This window comes from Poromitra crassiceps (assembly GCF_964638095.1).
Source record: "Poromitra crassiceps genome assembly, chromosome: 7".
NCBI classification, from domain to species: Eukaryota; Metazoa; Chordata; class Actinopteri; order Beryciformes; family Melamphaidae; genus Poromitra; species Poromitra crassiceps.
This window is the reverse complement of record NC_139628.1, coordinates 27448779-27464175: the sequence shown is the minus strand read 5'-3', so window position 1 is coordinate 27464175 and position 15397 is coordinate 27448779. Positions and strand designations below refer to the sequence as shown.

The window sequence follows — 15397 nt, the reverse complement described above, 5'->3', positions numbered from 1 at the left end:
TTCTCTGTCAGTCTGTCCTCCAGGATCTCGTGAGCTGGAGGTGGTGAGACTGGGGATGCATCGTCAGCACCGTGCCTTCCTCGCCTCGCCTCAGACATGGAAGCGCAGGATGCACAAATGTCCCGACGTCTCCACACAATACCCCTCTGCGCCCTGCTCCTCCTCTCCTCCTTTCCTCCCCCCTCTCCGTGGACTCCTGTGGTTCCTCCTGGTTCTCCTGGCCTCCCTGTGCATGCTGCCCTGCCCGGTGCAGGCGGCTCGGTTTCGGGTGGGGGTGGTGGGGCCCTGGGGGTGTGACCCACTCTTCGCCAAGGCCCTGCCCAGTGTGGCGGCACAGCTGGCCGTCAACCGCCTCAACAGAGACCCGTCACTGGCCTACGCCGCCACTTTCGACTATGCTGTGCTCCAGGTGGGTGGTTTGATTCAACATGGGTTCCCAAACCTTTTCACATCATGGACCCTTCAAATGGATCTGCATTGGAACCAGGACCACATTTAATAAGATTTAATATTGGGACTTGGTATAGAAATAAGTATAGGGCTTTTCACAAATTATCTTAGCCTGGGGCTAAGGGAGCTGTTAGCCCTAGCCCTAACACTTGCACAATCCTGGAACATTCTAAAGTGGGCTAACCCTGACTTTATCCCCGGGCTAGCTGACCCTGCTCTGGACCAGGGTCAACCCCGACTTTTCGTCTAAACACGGGGCTAAAAGTTGCCAGTGAAACGTGGCCAATCGACATGTGTTCCAACAGCCACTAACCCAGGGCTAGTAGAACTGCAGTGTGAATCGTATAGCCCTGGGTTTAGGTTAACCTGGGTTGGGTGTGTGAAAAGGGCATACGTTAGTTTAGCCCTATTATTAGCCTGGAGCTAATAGCCCCAGGCTAAGAGAATGCAGTGTGAAAAGCCCTTATGTAGGGGGGGTGATACCCCCAAGGATAACAAAACAATCATCCTTGGACATACTCTCATTGTGCTAACTTCTATTGAGTGTAATTAAACTATTTGTCATTTGTTTTTTCTGGAATTCCCTCAAGGACCCCTGGAGGTCCCCAGTCCCCACTTTGAGACAATGATGAGACAATGATGTTTATTAAACCACTGAGGGGGCACCAATCAATGCTGATATTGTATTGTTATTTGTTTAGCTGCAGATTGGTGTTGCAGACAGTTAAGATTAAGATTAAGATTAAACCGGACAGACAAACCCTGTCTTTATTTGTCACAAACACCATTTGGCATGCACACACGTGCACGGCCACCAGTAACCACACACACACACACACACACGCACACGCTTTGGAGGCGCCGTGAAATTTGTCCACCTGGCCATCCTGGCTCGTCTTCCTCCATGGTTCAGACCAGGAGCGGTGGGCAGCTGCAGTGAAGTGCAGGGAGCACTGGGAGAACATGCAAAACTCCACACAGAAAGGCCCTTTCGACAAGATAGCCCACCTGGGCACTGAAGACATGGGGGGGGGACACACCCTCAGCGTCCCAGGCGGGAATCGACAATACTACCACTGCACCACCGTGCCCCCCACTATACAAGCAGTTTAATAATTAGTTACCTTCTCCTTACCTCTGCATTGTCCCTGGCCTTTAGTCTAGGTGCTGGCTGGCTGACTGACATTTTGTTTAGTTGATTGGTCGGTTAATTGATTGACGTCACCCATCCTCTCCAGGAGCCGTGTGAGACATCACGGGCCCTGGAGGCGTTCCTGGGTTACTACACCAAGGCCTCAGGCTACATCGGGCCGGCTAACCCCGGCTACTGTGATGCTGCATCCCTGCTGAGCAAAGGCTGGAACAAAGTAGGTGATGTGTGTGTGTGTGTGTGTGTGTGTGTGTGTGCTTGCGTGTGCGTGCGTGTGTGTGTGTGTGTGTGTGTGTGTGTGCGTGCGTGTGCATGTGCATGTGCATGTGCGTGTGGGTACCTCTTGTCATTTTCAACAAGTCTTGCTTATCTCCTCCCCTCCCCTCTCCTCTGCCAGGCTCTGTTTCCTTGGGGTTGTGTCGGCCATGAGTTGGACGACGTTGGGCGTCACCCTACCTTCACCCGCTCCATGCCCAGGCCCACCTGGGTGCTGCTCCGCCTCATGCAGCACTTCAGGTGGGCGCACGCCGCCATCATCTCCTCCTCAGACGACATCTGGGTCGAGACCGCCACCAAGGTCTGCACTATCTTTATTTCTTACGTTCTAATAGCATGTTGAGTGCTGAATGAGAGAGTTTGCTGCTTTTTTGCTGGAACTGTTGTTGGTTTATTTGCACAAATGTGCATCTTAAAAAGACCCAACAAAAGGAATTTAGGGACCTGAGATTCAACGAGTTCTTCACAAACAAACAGAGAAAAAGGCTCAAAAGTACATACTAACAGTTATGGCTCAATATTCTTCACTGTTTTTTTCTCCCTCAAACCACTGATTTGCTGTTTTTAGGCTTTAGCAAATCAGTTAGCGCCTTTCACGACTGTCAGGCCCAGACTGGCCATAGGGAGCACAGGGAGTTTTCCCGGTGGCCTGGCCTTCTAAATGGCCTGCAGGCTTCTTTTTTTGCCCCCAGTGGCTGAACTTGGAAGCAGACCAGGCCAGCCTATAGGCATACTGTAGTCTGTAGATCAGGGGCGGTTTTAGACCCTTTTTGGGTGGGCTGAAGCCCACCCTGAGATAGTCTCAGCCCACCCTGGAAGATAGTTTTTTTTTTTTTTTTTTTTTCAAAAATAAGAATAGCTGGCCCTCTGAGAAGAAGCTGTATCTGCTAAAAAGTACACACACACACAGAAGAAGAAAAAGAAGAAGAGTGAATCTGATAAATTGATTAAGCTTTCTTCATAGATCTAGTCTCTTCATTTTGATCTCAAAGTGCACCAGATTGATCAATTTTTACTTTGAAATGTACAAAATCTTCTCCCGGGGGGGGGGGGGGGGGCATGCCCCCGGACCCCCCTAGGGGGTCTGCGGGCCACCATATACATTATTTGGGGGCTGAGCCCACCAAAAGGTGTCATCCTAAAACCGCCCATGACTTAAATGCCAGGTGCATGCGGTGCTGGGAAGAGCAGCGTTCCTAGCGCGTCCTTATAACCCAGACACCCAGACCCAGACACAGCACTGTTACCGCCACATCCCTTGTTGTAAATAATGTATTGAAAAGCCTTGATGACCGTCAGCACTGTGCGGCTCTTTTCATAGACCTCTCAAAGGCATTCGATACAGTGGATCACAACATTTTACTGAAAAAACTGTGCTCCATCGGGCTGGACAACCTCTCAGTCAGGTGGTTTTCCAGTTACCTGTCTGGGAGGAGACAAACAGTTGGTGTTGGTGACACACGATCTGGGTCTTTGAGTATAGGTAAGGGGGTCCCCCAAGGATCAATTTACGGTCCCACATTATTCACTATTTATATTAATAATATTTTCTTTCCTTCTGAGCACTGTAATGTACATTTTTATGCTGACGACACAGTTGTGTACTGTACTGGAGCGACACCTGCACAGGCAGTCACAAGGCTTCAGACTGCCTTTGACCGTCTTCAGCAGGCCCTGTCTGACATGAAATTGGTCTTAAATGCCAAGAAAACAAAATGGCTGATGTTCTCTAGAACCTCTACTAGTAATGAAAATCTGAGTATCCGCACAGTGCAGAACGAGCCAATTGATTGTGTTTCTTCCTATAAATATCTTGGTATTTGGTTGGATGCGAAACTTTCTTTTCGCGTTCACATTGACCATCTAACAAAGAAATTAAGGAGGAAAATTGGTTTTCTATACAGAAACAGATCTTGTTTTTCTCTCTGTACCAGAAGAGCAATTGTACAGTCTCTATTATTGTCTGTCCTGGATTATGGGGATGTTGTGTATATGCATGCCCCACCTACCATCTTGAAACCCCTTGATGCTGTGTACCACAGCGCTCTGCGCTTTATAACAGGTGACGGTTATTTAACGCATCATTGTATTTTGTATGATAAGGTGAACTGGCCCTCCCTGTCATCTAGACGAAAGCAACATTGTCTCTTGTTTATTTACAAGGCTATGATTGGACAACTTCCTTTGTATTTGTGTTCACTTCTAAACCAGGTTAATACAAATTATCAGACACGCTCACGATCTCACATTAGACTGTCAGTCCCGCGAGTGAGATCTGAGCAAGGTAAGACTGCATTTTCTTTTTATGCACCAGATGGATGGAATCGGCTCCAGGACACTTTAAAATTGGAGCAACTGATCTCCCTGGAATCATTTAAAGTACTGCTCGAAAGCACTGTATGTGAAGAGTGCACTTGTTTTATCTAAACTGTTTTATCATCTCTGTCTGTACATTTCTGTATGTGTTCTTTGTAACAGGGCGCTCTTGTAAATGAGAGTTCGCTCTCAAGGGCCTTTCCCTGTATAAATAAAGGTAAAATAAAAAATAAAATAAAATAAAAATAAAACCGTCTTGTTCCAGGTCCTTGAAGTACTATTTGGTATCTGGATATAAAATGAAGGAGCTTGAAGACTTTCGGCCGATGCGTCATCATGTCCGAGCACAGCTGGCTTCCCTCATGACAATTTGATTTGAAGCCCATTTTAAATTGACCCCTACTTTAAGTAGTTGTTGTATTATGGGACCCAGTTTCAGCATCTTTGAAACTGCATTCGTTTCTCAGCTGTGAAATAAAAATGATTAATCTATATAATATACTTGATTTAACTTTGTGTGCCCAGTAATTTTTGTATTATTATTTGTTCTTTCTACTGGCCTATCCACTTTATTTCTAACTGCCATGATGCCTTACGTGAAATATGGACGCTTCTTCCGGTGTTATCCTCCCAGACCCCTCCCCCTGTTACGTTGCTGACACGGACACAAGCACATCTGTAAACTAATTTGTTTCAAAGCTGCAGGCGAAGGGAGCCAATCACATCCAGCTTGGCCAAACATCTCACGATAAATGTCCTGAGTTGTTCAAAGATCAACAGGTTAGCGGATGTAATAGATAACATTACATTCCCTCAAATATGTAAGCCGTCAAACTAGTATTATTTCTTTCTGACAAGCAACTTTTTTTCGAGTTTGACCAAGAACTGCGCTGAGTACGAGCGCAAAATAAGATGGATACTGTCTGTCTTGGAAAGCAGAAAACAGCTGTGAGCCTAAATTCTTTTTAATTTCTTTGACATGATACAGAAACACCTATAATCTTTTTGCAGCAATAATTATTGAGACCACAAAAAAGGGTTTGGAGTTTTGGAGTCTCAAATTTTAGGCTACGTATGATGGGCTATTTGATGCAAATTCATTATTCTCTCTGCCCAAGCTGGGACTAATAATAATGATAATAATACTATTCAAAGTTTAAAAATAAAACATAGAAAGTTGAAAACATTTCCTTGACACACACAAAAATGTTTATCACCAGGTTAAGCCGAAGAACCTTGATGTTGTGCAGCTTTTCAATACTGTGTTGTAAAACTATATTTACTTTCCACAACTATCAATACAATTATTTAAATCGATTACAGCGCTTTGAAAAACAGTAAATACTGCCCGTCATCAACCAAAGTTAGCGACAGTCTCTCAGACGCAGGCGCGCAGCCTTGGTGAAATGATTTCAGTGAGTGTATCAGTACGTTTTGAGCATTTTAACAATACCGTGATATAGTGATAACTGTGATAATATTGGTCACTATCGTGATATGAAAATTTCATATCGTTTCATCTCTAATTGCAATTGTTCTACCTGCTTTAAGAAAAAGGACATTTAAAAAAAACTGTCTTGGAAGAGTACTAACAAATCTATAACTCAGCAATTTAGTGTAAATTTCACAATTAATGAATATTGAATTAAACCAGACAGGAATTCAATTTCAAATATAAAATCAGTTGTCCATTGCGTGGACAACTAAGTAATGAAAAAAATATACAAAAAGTACAGCAAAGCTTTTGTGACAGATTAGCCAATTGATCTGTTGAGTCATAACATCTCCATGAAGTGAGCAACAATCTCCCACAATTTGACTTCCGGTTTAGCGATTTTTAACCCTAAACCTAACCCTAAGCATAAAACAACCTGAAACAACCGCACCATAAAAGTGTTGATGGCTAAAACTGTTGCTGGCTTTATCCTGCTAGTCATAACTTTTCCTTTTTATCAGTGAATGTCTTGACTGATGTGAGATTTTAACTCGGTTTATTTTATGTAAACTGATGATCTCCATCTTCCAACCATCCTGAACAGCCTCCACTTTTCCTAAATCTCACAGAGCTTCATGAGGCACCGATGCTAGATGCAACTTTTCAATAGCAACATACAGTATGACAATACTGATGTTCACCTCAATTAAACAAGTGAACTGCAGGATAATATAAACAAACTTTTATTTTCATCTAATTTTGAGACACTAATGATTTGAGACATTAATGCTTAATGAATTAATGGTTTCATTCATTTAGAACAGAATCACTCGATCAATGGTCTGACAATGTTTCCACTGATAGACAATGATAACTTTGAATTATTGTCCAGCCCAATATTAAGTGAGCTCTGCTGTGTGGAATATCATGTGTCTCTTCAGGGTTTGTTTAAGACGAAAACATTTCCCACAGACTGATCATTTAAATGGCTTCTCTCCTGTGTGGACTATCATGTGTTTTTTCAAGTGTTCATTCTGTCCAAAACTGTTACCACAGACTGAGCATTTAAAAGGCTTCTCTCCTGTGTGGACTCTCATGTGTCTTCTCAAGTTTTTTTCCTCACCAAAACTGTTGCCACAGACTGAGCATTTAAAAGGCTTCTCTCCTGTGTGGACTCGCATGTGTCTTCTCAAGTTTTTTTTCTCACCAAAACTGTTACCACAGACTGAGCATTTAACTGGCTTCTCTCTTGTGTGGATTCTCATGTGTGTTGTCAAGCTTGCTTTCTGACTATAACTGTTACCACAGACTAAGCATTTAAATGGCTTCTCACCTGTGTGGAGTCTCATGTGTTGTTTCAAGTGTTCTTTCTGACCAAAACTGTTACCACAGACTGAGCATTTAAAAGGCTTCTCTCCTGTGTGGACTCTCATGTGTCTTCTCAAGTTGTTTTCCTCGCCAAAACTGTTGCCACAGACTGAGCATTTTAAATGCTTCTCTCCTGTGTGGACTCTCATGTGTTTTTTCAAGTGTTGTTTCTGACCAAAACATTTACCACAGACTGAGCATTTAAAATGCTTCTCTCCTGTAAATGGCTTCTCACCTGTGTGGAGTCTCATGTGTTGTTTCAAGTGTTCTTTCTGACCAAAACTGTTACCACAGACTGAGCATTTAAAAGGCTTCTCTCCTGTGTGGACTCTCATGTGTCTTCTCAAGTTGTTTTCCTCGCCAAAACTGTTGCCACAGACTGAGCATTTTAAATGCTTCTCTCCTGTGTGGACTCTCATGTGTTTTTTCAAGTGTTGTTTCTGACCAAAACATTTACCACAGACTGAGCATTTAAAATGCTTCTCTCCTGTGTGGACTCTCATGTGTCTTCTCAATTTTCTTTCCTCACCAAAACTGTTACTACAGACTGAGCAATTAAATGACTTATCTCCTGGGTGGACTCTCATGTGTCTGGTCATGTCTCTGTTATCACCAAATATTTTACCACAAACTGAACAACTAAAGTGTTTATTCTCAAGAACTTGACCGTTTTTCTGTGAGTCTAAGACAGACTGAGGTTCACTAGTTCCCGTCCAATGATCACTGTCTTCAGTCTCTGAAGAGTCTGCAGTCTTGCCAGCACTAGATGGTTCTGGTGATCCACAGTCCTCTCCATCAGCGTCTGTTTTAATCTGTTCAGTTGAGGTGCTGGCTAGAGGCTCTGCCTCTCTGTTCTCCTCAGTTTGGCTTTGATGAAGCTTTGAGGACTGAGGTTTATCTTCCTCATCTTCACTCTTCACAGGAACATGAGTGAATTGGAACTTGGTGACATGAGCCTCCTCCAGCCCTTGAAGCTGCTCTCCCTCCGGACTGATCCTGAGTTCCTCTTGTTCCTCTTTAATGTGTGGGGGCTCTGGGTCCTCCTGAAGCTGCTCTCCCTCCTGACTGATCCAGACTTCCTCCTGTTCCTCTTTAATATATGGGGGCTCTGGGTCCTCCTGATCCAGACTGAGGCTCCACTCCTGCAGCTTAGGGGACACTTCTTCTTTAATGACCAACAGCTGCTGGAAGTCTGGAGGTATGGCTACTCTATGTAACCACACCACAGGATTTAAATCAGTGTCCAGCAGTGTCCAACAGTGTTGCTCGATCTTTTTGGAAGAAGATTGTAGCCTGATATCAGACTGAATGTTTAACTCGTCACACTCCATTTCCTTCTCCAGAAGCAGTCAACTCAGTGGAGTGAAGATCTGAAGGTCTGGACTCAGACAAAGGAGCTTCCTCCTTGTACTCTGCTATCTTCTTTCAAACAGCCCAAATATCTCTTCAACCGCAGTTAGACGCTAGTTCACCACCCTGTCAGGTTTTGGACATGAGACATTTCCATACAGTGACACAGCAACTTTTCCTCCTGAACGTTTTACTGTTCTTCAAAGCTCCAACGTTAGCATTAGCTCCATTAGCTTCACAGCTAACTAGCTAGCTAAACCACTCATCTGAGTCCATAAGAGGAGCTTCTTCGTCTTATCTCAGCTAAACGGAGCCTCGTTTCCAGTTTATATATTCGTGATTATATCATCCATACATACAGAGTCTTCTGTTGGTCCATACAGCTGTAAACTAGAAGTGGGGGAATCCGTAAGGTACCCAGCACAACCGAGAACAACGACATGTGTAGCTAGCGATAAGAAGTTCCGATGGGGTTTTTCAAAATAAAAGAACGATTCTGTACAATTCTAGAGCAGACAGGCGATTGAAGAAAATGATTATTTTCCACATTCAACCAATAAACTAAGCATTTAAATGAAGCTATACATTACAATACAGATGAAGTTTCTGTATGACAAATTGAGAACGTTATTCTCATTATCTAAATGGATAAATGCTGTTCACTGGAGTGCATAGCTGTTATTACAAATCCCATAAATGCCGTCCGACTGGAAACCATAGAGGTGCAAAACAGCAGCGGGCCCGGCGTTAGGGGCGGGCCTGACCGGGCCGGGCCCCCCCATTCAACAAACTGCCCCTCCCCCCCCCCCCCCCCCCCCCCCCATTCAATTTTTTTTTTTTTTTTTTTTTTTTTTTGCTAAAAACGTTTTTCCGTTTTTCTGTTTTAAAGTTTAACATGGAATCTGGCTGTCATTAGGCATTGATTAACTAAATGCTATTGCTAACTGTTACTTTGAACATCCATTTGCAATGATTCTGGCTGGATATTAACTATTGTAAATTTGTCACAATGAATGCAATTTGTGCACAATGTGTAAATACACTTAATATTAATTGTTTAGGCCTAATTATTTGTAAAGTCACAACACATTAGAGATGTGTGTAGTTCTTCACAGATTTAGCCTCTTCATTTTGCTCTCAAATGCACCAGGTTGACAAATTTTACTTTAAAATGTACAAAATCTTCTTCCGGGGGAGAATCTCCCCGGACCCCCCTTGGGTAGCTTGGCCCCCCCAAGCTAGGGACAGGCCCCCTCTGTAACTTGGGTCTGGAGCCGGGCCTGGGTGTGAAGCTACCTATCTTGTTAAAACCATAGATTATACACGTGGGTAGCTTCTAGCATGGTATTAACCATAATAGCCTGTAGGCTATCTATGGTTAAAACGTGTTGGGGTAACTCATTACAAAAGTAACATATTCCATGATGTGACTCCTCTTGCTATGAGAGGGGGCGTCAGTGCTGTATTATGAGATAGAAAATCCCCCCTATGGGGATTTGCTTTTACAGGAGCCATGACAGTGGTGATCCGGGGAGGGGGAGGGGCGAAACTTTGCTCTGGAGATGATGGATGGCTTGCGGGATGCTGACACGTTGTGAGTGATGACTGCACAGGTGTGATGGTGACGTCATTTAGTGACATCACTTGGGCAGGGGGTGTACAACCCTAAAGGGGCATGACAGCATGGGGTGCTGTAACTATGCTGAAGAGTTTTAGTCTTCCATGATTGAAATTCAGTCTAAGACTACACTTCAATCATGAGAGGTAAGAAATTTTAACAAGCTTTATTGAATCAAAATAAACAGTTTAAGCATGGCGTATGGCCCCATGATGTGACGCTCCTCTTGTTATGAGAGAGGGGGCGCGTCAGAAAATCCCCCAAAAGAATTTCTTTGACTGTATTTCAATCATGGAAGACTAACCTCTACACAGCATAGTTTAGAGCAGCCCATGCGTAGGCCTACATGCCCCTCGTCATTCAGGGCGTGTAACTCCTTAGTGACATCACTGATGACATCACAATTGCTTGAGTGACATCACTGATGACATCACAATTGCTCAAGTGACATCACTAGTGACATCACAATTGCTCGAGTGACATCACATGCCTGTTCCTGATAAGCGGCAGACCTAAAAATCTGCGTGTATATAGAGCAGGGCCAGCGCCAGGATGAAATTACTTAGGGGGCGGTTATAACTGGGGAGGGGGCAGATTTCCCCCCCCCCCCCCCCCCCGATTTTTTTTTTTTTTTTTTAATATGATATTTTTATATCGTAAAACATAGGTTATATACCCGCTATGCCTATTTCTGGACTTTTTAACCATAATAACCTCTGAAAAGCGCAATAACAACACAGGAAAGACTACTATTCAAAATCAAATAAAACATTTATTTCACAGCAGCAGATTAAGGCATTAATAGAGCTGAGCTTTGCATAACGTGAAATGCGGGACCTGTCTGGAGCACTCTGATTATGAAAAGTCATAGAATAAACAATTGCTGCAAAAATCGACAGGCAGGCAGAATCGCAGGGGGTAACACAGCCGGGGAGACGGCCACAGCTTCCGAGACGTTACGATGAGTATGAACTGAGTAATGCTGCCTGCTCTTAGTGCTCTAGAGACCATGCCTGTTCCTGATAAGTGGCAGACCTAAAAAGCTGTGTGTATGACTGAGAGTTGCTGTGAACCTGCAATAAATAAGCCTGTACCAACGTCTCCTGCCTCCTTGATCCTGACGGGGGTTGCTACAATATGTACTAATTTTAGTAACAGTAATATTTACCAATAGGATTTCAGTAATATTATACTACCAGTTACTTTGTCAAGTAGCCTAACACATTTTTTTTAAATCAAAGCACATATCTATTTATCTATATATCTATCTATCTATCTATCTATCAACCTGTCATTTGGTACAGTGTGTGAGTGTGCTGTCTGTGCAGGTAGCAAACTCCCTGAGGAGCCATGGCATGCCGGTCAGACTGATCAGTGTCATGGAGAACACGCCTCATGGAATCAGAAGAACTCTGGCCAAGGTCCGCAAGCAGAGTGTACGGAGTGAGTACCAAATACTGTCAGAGTCTTTCTTTATCTTCTGTTAGTTATACTGACTCTTTCTGTCTATTGTATCAATTAGCACATTTGTATCATGCCGTATATTATCTAATATTACCACTACTCATTCCACTACTACATGCTGCTACAGTAGGCTACTAGTAGCCTACTAACAATACTACTAATGCTAGTGCAACTATTTAAGGATTTGTTATTTTACACATCGGCAGTCATTCATTCACATGAATAAATGACAGCACACTGACAATCAGAGGACAGAGCAAGACTTTTTTTATTATGATGTATTGTCTTAACAAAATGGAATATTCTGTTACAGTGTTTGTATTATTTTACCCTCCATTGCTTTATTCCGAAGACTTTTGTAAACTTCTACTTTGGAAAATAAAGCTACGAGCAAATGAACACGTGTGATATTATAAACACCATTGATGTCGATCCACCATTGGGGTCAGTCCCACTCATTGGCAATGCTGCCTCCTAGCATCCATGCCTCCATATCCATAGTCCCCCCTTCGGTGAGGGACAATAATTACTGTATTAGTAAGTGTTAAAGGTCCCAATTCGTGCAGCTGTAACCTCTTAAAAACGTGTGTCTCTGGTCCATAAAACATGATTCTGGATTAATTTGTCGAAAATATAGCAACCCCGTTTGTTCTGATGGAGTTGTCACTTCCTCATCTCGTTGCGTCCCAAGAATGGTCTGTTTCTATAATATATTCAGAAGTAACAGTTCCCATTGGCCGCTGAGGGAGAGCCCGCCCCAGGCTCCCAGCGGCCAATCAGATTAGCGTCTGTGGACCAACACGCTAGGTTGTGTCCACAACTAACGTTAGTAACGAGCTATCGCTAACTTAACGGTTGCTACGCTAAAGAGGACATCTCAAAATGCCTAGACTTACCGAATGCACCTCCGCAGTTGCTGGATCACGTACAGTTGGCGTCGCTCCAGCTAGAAGTGTTAATTTTGTGGCTATAGACAAAATGGTGCAGGTAGCTTGTGTGAGAGAGACCGCGCGCAGTATGCTTAAGGACCCGAGTGACATCACATTAACCCGTCTGGGGGAACAGAGTGTAAGGGGCGTGGCTTGAAGGAGACTGCAGGGGGAAGCTGGATAGGGACAAATCCAACTCTGGCAGTTCTGAGGTTGTGACCACTCATTACAGGGAGGGATGACAGCAGTATATATGCATTTACAAGTAAAAACAGCTTTTGCACAGAATGGGACCTTTAAATAGATCCTCTGTCCTGCCCCCCCCCCCCCCCCCTAGTGGTGATCCTGTGCATGCACTCTGCGCTGATGGGCGGGGTCCCGCAGAAGCTGCTGCTGGAGACGGCCTACGACATGCGGATGACTGACGGCTCTCTGGCGTTCGTGCCGTACGACACGCTGCTGTACAGCCTGCCCTACCGCAACGTCAGCTACCCTGCGCTGATGAGCAACAGCAAGCTGGCGCGGGCCTACGACGCCGTGCTCACCGTCACCATCCACTCCCCCGACATGTCCTTCTATGAGGCCTACAGAGAGGCCATGGACCGGGGCGAGGTGCCGAGGAACCTGAAGCCGCAGCAGGTAATGTTCTGAATTTTAATGTTCTTTTAATCTTTTTATTTCTTTTTATTCTCCTTTAATTTTTTATTCTTTTAATTATTTTATCTTATTTTTTTACTCTGTAGCACTTTGGGATTTTGTCCAAAATGAAAAGTGCAGTACAAATACAATTTATTATTATTATTATTATTTGAATGGAGAAGGTCATGTTTTCGCCCCCGTTTGTCTGCTTGTTTGTCTGTTTGTCTGTAGGATATCTCAAAAGTGATGAACGGATCTGCATGAAACTTTGTAGAAAAGAAGGTTATGGGCCAACTTAGAAAATGTGCACTAGCGCCTCCACTGGTCACTTGCGGAGGAGCCTGTGTAACCGAGGTGAATCAGCGCGGATTCCTCGTGAGTCCCGAGTGGTGGCGAGTGGATTGGTTAAACTCACTCCCCAGTATAAAGGCATGTTGATCAGCTCCGCCAATGGAGCTAGCTCTCTTGGCGTTGCGGTTAACACGTCGGACTCCCAAGCCGAACGTCGGCGGTTCGTATCCCACCCCTGGACAAGCCCTTAACATGGGTTGCTGCAAGTACCCACCTACACAACGCCGTTACACCTGGTCGTGGTGGAATGGAACTGGTGGGAATAGTGTGATCCTCCCACGTGCTACATCTTGCCGGTGAAGCTCCCCGCTGTCCGGTGAAAAGCAGCGGCTGGCAACTCCGCATGTGTCGGAGGATGCATGGTGCTAGTCTACGGCTCTCCCCAGATCGGCAGAGGGTGGAGCAGCGACCGGGGCAGCAGGGGGGAAATTGGCCAAGTACAATTGGGGAGAAAATGGTGGAAAATCCAAAAAAAAAAAATCCTTTTTGTGGTCAATCACAAAAAGGCAGCTACAGTAACTTCCAAACGGATTCCCGTAACAGCAGGCATGTCTAAAGTCCGGCCTGGGGGCCAATCGCGGGCCACGGATTGATTTTAAGCGGCCCACGGATTGATTTTAAGCGGCCCACGGCTTGTCTCAAAATATAGTATATGTAGCGCTTATTGCTTAATCAAGCAAGTTCACTTTGCATTTTTCCCATTCATCTAATGGTGACAGCACCATCATACAGTTTGTAGACAAGCACCAATAGGAACAATGCAGGCGGAACCAGGCCCGGCACCGTGGAGGGGCTAGTAGGGGCTTTGCCCCCTCAGTTGCATTCTCTGCCCTCCAGTTGAACTCCTCTTCTTCTACTTCTCGCCGGGCGACATTGCTGTGTTTCAAAGGCTCATTGTTAAAGCTAGAGTGAAGATCCCGGGCTCATATGAAACTAGAAAACCTAAGGATTCCATTGTTATCAGCCATGTGGGGAAGGGGGTCCAATAACACTCCAAATGTAGGTTAATTTTTGGCGAGGGAAGAACTGACATGGCCATTTTAAAATTCCCCCTTCACCGTTTTGAACTGCACCCTCAGTCACTTCATCCTGGAGCCGGGCCTGGGTGGAACGAATGTTTTCGGATGTAAACAAAGTCCTTAGAGTACAATTGTATGTGATTTTTTTTAATAACCCATATGATGCGAGATGCAGCTGGCCCCCAGTATTTTCACATGATCTAATCATGTGTGGGTGTGGGTGTGCGTGCGTGCGTGCGTGTGGGTGTGCGCTCGTGTGGGTGTGCGCTCGTGTGTGTGTGTATGTGTGTGTTGCAGGTGTCTCCTCTGTTCGGCACCATCTACAACTCTGTCCTGTTCATGGCCCATGCGGTCAATGCTGTTCGGGGGTCTGGGGAGTGGCTGTCTGGGGGAAACCTGGTCCGACACACACGCAACCTGGACTTCCAGGTACTGAGGAGGGAGGATGGATACACAGTCAGTCAGTTACACTGAAAATATTCAGAACTGGAAAAGCACTTCATGAGAATCTGAGAATATCAGAAGATTAAATCCCAATGTAGCCTACACCAGATGTGTTACGGCTCTGTGCAGATCCGGTAAAACTGCCGGAACAGAATCTCGTCCATGTTAATAGATGGGCAATACATGCGCATACCTGTTCCATTTTTGTCAGATCCAGCATGCGTCTGACAGATTACATGAGTGTGGGTCTGTTCAGGCAGCTGCATGGAGCCATAACACAGCCGGTGGACATAGGCCATGAGCCTTTATAGTAGACCATTATTATTATTATTATTATTAATTATAGTTCAAGAAATTTGAGTAAAAAAGCGTGCTGTCATGTTGTCCATTTACAGTAAGGTAGGATGTAGGGGTGTCAAAAATAATCGATTATAAGATGCATCGCGATGCGGACGTGCACGATTCTGCATCGATTCACAAATGATGATGATGATCGATTATTTTTTTTTAATAATCGAATAAAATATAATGGAAGTACATGCAGTTGTTTATTTGGATCATAATACAATGCAATTCCAAATGCACTTT

At 44.5% G+C, this 15397-nt stretch overlaps 1 protein-coding gene across 1 annotated transcript in view; it reads left to right on the top strand.

Annotated features, from left to right (window-relative positions):
• Nucleotides 1–208: 208 nt before the first annotated feature.
• gc2 (guanylyl cyclase 2) overlaps nt 209–15397 on the top strand; it is a gene marked incomplete at its 3' end in the record, with an annotated part of 37364 nt that continues 22175 nt past the window's right edge. Inside the window, exons 1-6 of the mRNA XM_083640038.1 lie at nt 209–409; nt 1689–1817; nt 1998–2177; nt 11292–11406; nt 12694–12995; nt 14663–14794. Coding sequence (XP_083496164.1) covers nt 233–409; nt 1689–1817; nt 1998–2177; nt 11292–11406; nt 12694–12995; nt 14663–14794 — 1035 coding nt within the window. The 5' untranslated portion in view covers nt 209–232. The remainder of the gene's footprint in view (nt 410–1688; nt 1818–1997; nt 2178–11291; nt 11407–12693; nt 12996–14662; nt 14795–15397) is intronic.